This window comes from Nematolebias whitei, chromosome 12, assembly GCF_014905685.2.
Source record: "Nematolebias whitei isolate Nwh7 chromosome 12, NemWhi1, whole genome shotgun sequence".
Classification (NCBI taxonomy): Eukaryota; Metazoa; Chordata; class Actinopteri; order Cyprinodontiformes; family Rivulidae; genus Nematolebias; species Nematolebias whitei.
The window spans coordinates 23,064,267-23,071,805 of NC_056509.1; the positions used below are offsets into that span (position 1 = coordinate 23,064,267).

At 44.3% G+C, this 7,539-nt stretch overlaps 1 protein-coding gene across 1 annotated transcript in view; it reads right to left on the reverse strand.

The window, feature by feature from the left end:
• Positions 1-363: 363 nt before the first annotated feature.
• The window catches only part of tbx18 (T-box transcription factor 18), a 7,755-nt gene continuing 579 nt past the window's right edge, over positions 364-7,539 (reverse strand). The window contains exons 2-8 of the mRNA XM_037685311.1: positions 6,902-7,067; positions 6,711-6,812; positions 5,408-5,579; positions 5,108-5,275; positions 2,977-3,041; positions 1,735-1,829; positions 364-1,181 (exon numbers count right to left, since the gene is read on the reverse strand). Coding sequence (XP_037541239.1) covers positions 640-1,181; positions 1,735-1,829; positions 2,977-3,041; positions 5,108-5,275; positions 5,408-5,579; positions 6,711-6,812; positions 6,902-7,067 — 1,310 coding nt within the window. The 3' untranslated portion in view covers positions 364-639. The remainder of the gene's footprint in view (positions 1,182-1,734; positions 1,830-2,976; positions 3,042-5,107; positions 5,276-5,407; positions 5,580-6,710; positions 6,813-6,901; positions 7,068-7,539) is intronic.

The window sequence follows — 7,539 nt, forward strand, 5'->3', positions numbered from 1 at the left end:
AAGTAGACAGGATTATAAAGGCAGTTTGAGATGTCCTTTGCACACGGAGGATGTGCCTGTTCAACAACAACAAAAAAAGACGTCTTGGTTACGCCGCTGCTGCTCCTTGTTAGTGTGCAGACCAAACAGAGGGTCTCAGCTGTGTCGGTGTGTGATTCCACACAGGACGCTGGAGGACAGCGCTGTTGGCATTTAAAGCTGTGCGTTCTCACACGCTCGCACTGTTTTCGACCCAGAGGTGCATCAGTGCCACATCAGGCACACACGCAACACTGATGTGCAACAAAGGAGGATCAGTTCTGCCTCGAGGGTGAAAAGCACCACAGTTTCTCTGCCAGGAAGATGAAGTGCTTGCTTTGAGTTTGAGTCCAGTTTATTTTCAGCTCCAGTTTTACTCGATGGCTTCATGACTCCTTCTTGGTGTTTGTTCCTCTAGTTACCTTTGCAGCTGTGCCTGCACGTCTGAGAAACCACGTTCAAAAGGACTGAAAAGTATTGTCACCCCAGATACAACTTTAATCTGTCACTCTTACTTTGTTGTCCACAGATAAACATGGTGTCAACACAGAATGTTCTAAACCGTAAGAAACTTGCACCAATCCCAGGGTTTTGTTGTATTTTCGTGGCAAGAATTATAGTTCATCCCATATGGGCAGTGACCTGCGACACCCCACCTCCCGTCTGGCTGCTCGCCATTCCTAAAGTCCGAGAGTCGAATAAGAAGCCCTGCTGTCCTCCGCTGAGCACACCCAGACTGTCTGTTAAAGTTCCATTGGGAGATGAGCCGTGGAAGGGGCTCTGATGACTGGCAGTGGCAGCGGTGGGCATTTTATCAGGGCTGGCGGCGAGGCGGGGTGAGGGGGGGAACGTGTAACCGTACAGGCTGTACGGTGGCGTATGAAGGCGAAGCCCAGTGTAACCTTGTGGGGTATGGTTGGATAGATAGCCGAGCTGAGCTGCAGGGAGAGTCAGGGAGCAGAAGCCTTCCCCGTCGTAAGCAGATGGACCTCTGGGAGGAGGAAACGGCTCGGGGGGGTTGCCGTAACGGTGGAGGGGGTGTGTGGGTCGGCTGCAGCTGTAGTCCGGTGGGCTGAGAGGGCACACCTGGAACGGCGATGAGCATGGCGATGTGGAGAGCAGATGAGAGGGTGTTCCAACCGCTGCATGGGCTCCTGGGAGTCCTACAAAAACAAGATCCATTTTATTCATCGAGGTGGTGATTTTTCAAATAGGTTATGAACAGTCAGTATCTTACCTGTTGCAGATAGCTCTTTGAACAACCTCAGATTGGAGAAAAATGGTTAAATTCTGGCATGAGTGATGAGCTAACAGCTAGTCTGAGCGAGCCAAGACTGAAATAGGTCAAAATCTCTAATCTGGAAAAGAATTTCAAAGCAGTTAAACCTTTAAAGTGCTGCCTGGAGCACTTCCTGCTGGAAAATTATATGTCCACCTGAACATTTGTAAATATAATGTAGTGTAAAGGTTTATAAAAGTGCATTTGCCTTCACTGCTATCAACTGTTTGACATTGTGGGTGTTTTAAGATAGAAGTAGTCAACTTTGTTCTTGGCCCCACCCAGTCTAGCTGTTAGCTCATCAGTTCAGACAGAATTAAACTCTTTTTCTCCAAACACTAGAGACATTACATATTTTATACAGTATGTTTTCTCATTTTGATTCTTATTCATGACTAAATCTTCCACTCTTCTTTTAACAAAGACAATTTGTCTACCTTGTTTTCCCATGCCAGGAATATCCTCGAACGTGAGTGTTCGGAGAGACGGACGCCAGAACGCGTAAGACTCGACCAGCGCCTCCAAACCCATCCTGTGAAACACACAAACACGTTTAAACCCACGCACGTCAACGTCCACCCTGCACTCTCTGCATGCGAAAGCTCCCAGCGCGCCTCAGCGCATTGCGCCAACCACCTGGCGGCCATCTTAGTCGCCTGTGGGGCCACCCTTGGCATCTCTATGGAGACGATAAGTAATGAGGAGCATAAACGCCATGCTGCGATTGGCTGCTGCCGCTCGGGTGCTCGGAGGTAATTGCTTTCACACGGCTTTTACGGGCGAATCAAGACGAAGGAGCAGGAAGCCGCAGCAGCGATTTATGAGGTGAGACTCCCCTTCCCCTCCTCATTTTCAGTCCCCCACCTCCATCCCTCCTCTAGGTGGGGTGGAGGGTTGCTGTGGTGGTGTAATGCGAGTCAGTTACCGCTCATTAGCATGAGGATAAAAGTCCCCCCCATACACACACGGGGTTGTAGCCTCGGTGATAATTTAGACAAGCTGCTCGGAGCAGTTCTGAGTGCGCCAAAGCAGCCAATCAGAGCCGAAGTTTATTTAGCAAACTGCTTAACTCTTCCTGTAATATTTAAGGAGAGGGGTTTCTTCTTGTTTTCCAGGGTTCAGCTTTTATAGGGTCAGCTGTCAGGGTCTCATCCAGCTCGCTGCTCTGCACCTTCCACCCTCTCCTCCTCTCTAATGATTTCTGTGAGGCCTCGGGGGAGCGGCTGTTTGCAGACTGCTGGAGTTTTACTGCCCTGTTGGTTTAATGCTGTGTTTATATACGTTTAGAAATGTGTTTATACAGATTTTCCTCGGGACGCATGATTGTATTATTTTACTGTTCGTGTTGAGGTTGGCTGGCAGTGGACGCTTCATTAGGATTTGCACCACGAGTTGCATTTTCCTCCTTAAAGCGTGTCTTTACCAACCCAATAGTAACTATAACTTTTATTAGTTGTGCTACCTATTTTCTGTTTTACCATTTGGGTGAAATTGGACGCAAGTCTGCTGCCACTTTTTTTTTTTTTTTCATCAAAAGTAAATAAACGAATTAATCAAGCTTTTAGTTCCTCGTAAACTGAAGCAGTGGTGACAAAAAAAAAAAAAAACACAACAAAGCCAGATTAAAATGCATCCAGGTCTCCCAAACGTGAAAATCTCTGCGGTTCAAATAAACTCACCGGTTCCTGCCGGAGTCTCTGAAGCCCTTGGCGAACGGGTTTCTGTCGATTTTCAGCCTCGTGATCTGAAAAGCAAAAATAAAACTCTAATTATTTAACACCGCTGTCTAAGATGACAACTGTCAAAAGATTTATTTAAATCCTCGACAATAAATCCCTCTCCTTCATTTTTAATTCGTTCTTACAATACATTAATGTGTTCCTGTGTGTGTGTGTTCAGCTTGTGGGTGGTGTTTCAGGCTCGGCTCTGTGACCCGCGTCCAAAGAGACGTTTATAGGCAGCGCCACCATGTTCTGACTTCAGCCATGGTAACTCGGGGCCAAACGACCTCGGCTAACATCTTCAAAGCTGACACCGATTGGTCCGAAGTGAAAGGACAAAGTCCAAACTCTCTCACACGAACAGAACCCCGTAGAAAACTGAGATGAATCCAGAAACTCTCAGACATCAAGGCACCAGAATTCCTGAGCAATGAGTCTAATAAGAGTTTTAGGAGGAACAACTGGTTCCAGTCTGAAAACTGGGGCATCTGTCACTCTTCCTCACATGAAAAAACTAAATATCTTGTTTTCTGCAGGGAGGTTGTTTTTGAATAGAGCTGATAATAACATGTTATATAACATACAATCAATATGATTGTAAATGGGCAACTGAAGGCCCGAGGGCCAAAAGTGGCACCTTGGAATATCTTCATCAGGCCCCCAGTTTTTTTCTTCTTCTTTCGGCTGCTCCTTTCTTCAGGGGTCGCCACAGTGAACTGAGTCGCACGAAGACTTGGCGATTATTTTTACGCCGGATGTCCTTCTTGATACAACCGAGCTACAGCCCTCTGTGTGGAGCAGAGAGCTGCTGTCTAGGGTGCCCGGAGGAGTTCAGAGCCTTGCTCAAGGGCCCAGAGTGGGGCAAATGAGGGTGGAGGCAGGCGTGGGTGCTTCACCAATCCCACCCACATTTTGATTTTGTCGGTATAGGAGTTGAACCAGCGATCGTCTGATCACAGGCGCACCTTCTCTAACTTCTGCACCACCACTCCTCTTAGACCCCCAATATCCTTAGATAAAAATAAATAAATAAATAAAAAGATTGATGTTTTTTAAAAAGCAGCAATTTATCAGATATTTAAGGACATTTAAATTGCACGTCTTACGCAAAACTTTTTTTTAATTTTTTTTTTAAGTTTTTGTGTTTCCAGACTGAACCTTAAAGACTTAAAAACACAAATAAGTTATTTTGCATATTTCCGCTAACATGTCCAACATGTTAAGCTAACGTGTATAATATCTTGTCACAAGAGCCAGTTTACAGAATATGTTTCATATTCCTAAAGTGTAGAAAGACTTGTTTTATAACGCATGCTAACTGTGCTAAATAAGACAAAGTCTGAAAAAGGTCGTCTAGATCATCTGTAATAAATAAAATTTATTTTCCAATTCGCTCTGCGGCCTTTTAAACGGCTTTAAACGTCCTGACGTGGCCCTTTGGATCAAAATGTTTGATTACAATGATGCAGGAAATAAAACGTGTTTTTATTGTCATATTTTTACCTTCAAATTAAAAGAAAATCGATCATTAATTCATTTAAATTAGTACGCATTTGTTTTGCTCAATGATTTTGATTCAAGGGCTCAATATGTAATAAATACATTATTTTAGGTTCTGAGATAATGACTCACAATTTAATTTGGGCTGAAAATGAAAACAAAAAAAAACAGATTAAATTTTTTCTAATTGAACGCATGTTTTTCAGGCAGCTTTTCGTTGATTGTTGTCTTTAGAAATTAAAGTTGGCCTCTTTTTCAAAACACCCTGCAATAACTTGAATTTAATTTAAAATGATGAGTTTCATTTGGAGCCAACACTTTTTTACACATCTCTCAAACTTTATAAAAACCACAGCGACGTTATATCTCGTCAATTTATTATAAATTTGTTCAAACGTGATCAAATAAGCAGAAACAAGCTTCATTTAACTGTTAAAAACTGCTGAGGTAAATTGATTTTAAGTTTATTAATTGTGATGATCTTATCTGACAAACTAACGCGTGAATAATTCAAGACCACAGTAGAAGCGGCTTCTTGTTCGTGTTTTCTGGACTTTGTTGGATCGTGTTCTGACGTTTATGACTCTACCTGCTGGTTCTGATACGCCGTGACGGTGGTGAACACGGTCTCAGGGAAGGAGAAGGTCCGGGTGCCCTCCCCGACTGGAACGGCTCTCACTGGAGACAAGTCGTCTCCGCACTCCTTGTGGATGACGTGCACTCGGGGCTGGTACTTGTGCATGGAGTGAAGAATGATCTAAACAAGACGGGAGAAGATGGGTTCAATAAAACACAAATGTTCGGAATAAATTATTTAAAATAACGCATGTTGGGTGGGGTTTGAAAACATCAAATGAAAGGAAAGATGGAGAAACGTTGAGGTCCTTACGTGTCCCTGGTCATCCAGCTCGTTGTTGGTCAGTTTGAGTTTGTCGAAGCTGACCACCTGACGCATCCACGTCTCTCCGGAAGCTGGAGAGTCTGGGTGGATGTAGACTCTGGGGGGGACGGGGGAGTCCGCATTCCCTGCCACCATCCACTTGGAGCTGTGATACACGTACCTGCAGCTCAAACACAGGACAGTGATCAGAGCAGTGAGTCGTCCATTCTGAGCCGACTCTAAACAGCCAGGATGAAATGTGAGAAATTCTATTAACTTCATCATGACCCAACACATTTAGCTCATGTTTTCCTGCTCCTTAATAGTGGAATGACCCCCACCACCACCACCACCCCCACCACCACCAACACCACCACATTAGACAACCCTCCTCTTCTGCCAATTTTTAAAATCATCTTAAAAACTCATCTCTTCTCCTTGGACTCATGTGAGATATTAACTTTTTAAATTATTTTAATTGATTTTCATGTTGGTTTATTTACATATTTCATGACAGGGACAACCTTGTTATTTGTTGTTATTTGTTGTTGTTGTTTGTATTATTCACTTTGATATTTTTGTGTCATGTGACCGTTGTTAATCTTTAGATTATACTGTTTGGTCCTGTGGTTTTAAAAGTTTTGTAACCTTTTCAGGGGGAAGCTCCACTTTTTTTTTTTTTTTTTTTGAACATCAGTTTTGACTCGGTTCAGGTTAAGCTGAGGTCAAAGTTCAATTTAATGTGGACGCATTTCACGAAGAACATTTGATCACCTGCTGTTAAAAATTTAGATTAAACTTTAAAAAAAAAATAATAAAAACCTCCAGAATGCATCTTAAAAAACTACAAATATGCACATTTTGTTCACATCATGGTGCAGCTTGTTGTGCCGTTTGGACCGACATGGATCGAGCGCATTGCGCGCGCGGGGGGACGTGGCTGCACCGACTCCCCTGGTTCAGAGCAACTTTTGACCCTCAGGGTTAGAGAGGTTAGAAACATCCAAAAGGCTCCCCACAAACGGGACAGCAAAACCGCCGTGACAAAACCACCCGAGAACCACCCGAGCCAAGCGCCATTTGTGGACTCCGGGCTGCGCGTGCACCCCCGGACCGACCCACAAACTCTTTATGTGAGTCCAGACTGAGACTGCGTCAGAACAAGTCACTATAAAGGTCTTTTATAGCAGATGAGCGAGTCTAAACGACAGCTCTGCAAGTTTCAGTACAACAACAACAATAACAATAATAATAATAACAATAATAATAATAATAAAATAACGCATTTTAAATGTCATAAAGTGTGCCTCACCTGTATCGTTTGTTGTCCACTGGGATTATATCCATGGCAATATAATACTGCTGGTGGGGGTCCAAGCCTGTGATCTTCACGCGCATGGCAGGGAACATCCGCCTGTGATGAAAAGATGAATAATTATCTAAACAAATCAAAACGTGCACGGAGGCTTATAAGTGCATGGGCCTATTCCCTGCACGCCTCACCGTCCAGCCTTCGTGATGATCATCTCCGTGCCAATCTCGTGGAAGCGTTTCCACAGGTCGGAGCCCTGCAGCTCCACGCGGGTCTCCTCCTCCGTGCGGGGCCCAGGCGGCGCGGCGCGCACAGCTGCGGGCTGCGGGCTCTCCGGCAGCGGGTCCTCGCTCTCTGCTGCCGCGGGACGAGGCCACAAACACAAGCACGTTTTCATTCAGTGACAAGGAAGGAGCAGCAAACACGCACATCTGCACACAGCTGGGCCATGTCGCCGCGTGTCTCCTGCTCATGGCCTGAGTGCACCCGACAAAATGTCACGCATTTATTTTAAACACAGCAGCGTCATGATGTCGAGGTATTAAAACACGTCAGGATCACTTTTATTTTTGAAACATCAAAGTCCATAAAAATGCACTTTTTTAAAGTGTTTTTTTTTTTTTTTTTAATTCTGATGAATTTAGTGGGTTTAATAAAAGTCTTTAGTGACCCCTGACACGAGGCCTAATGAAGGGGTGTTAATTAAAAATTAAATGGTGCAGCGACACAGAAAGCAGATTTTAAAATGTATTCTATTGCACATTCAAGCTTTCTGCAGAACTCTGCTTTGGGGAGAACTTTGTCTAATTTTGTGCACAGCTTTATGACT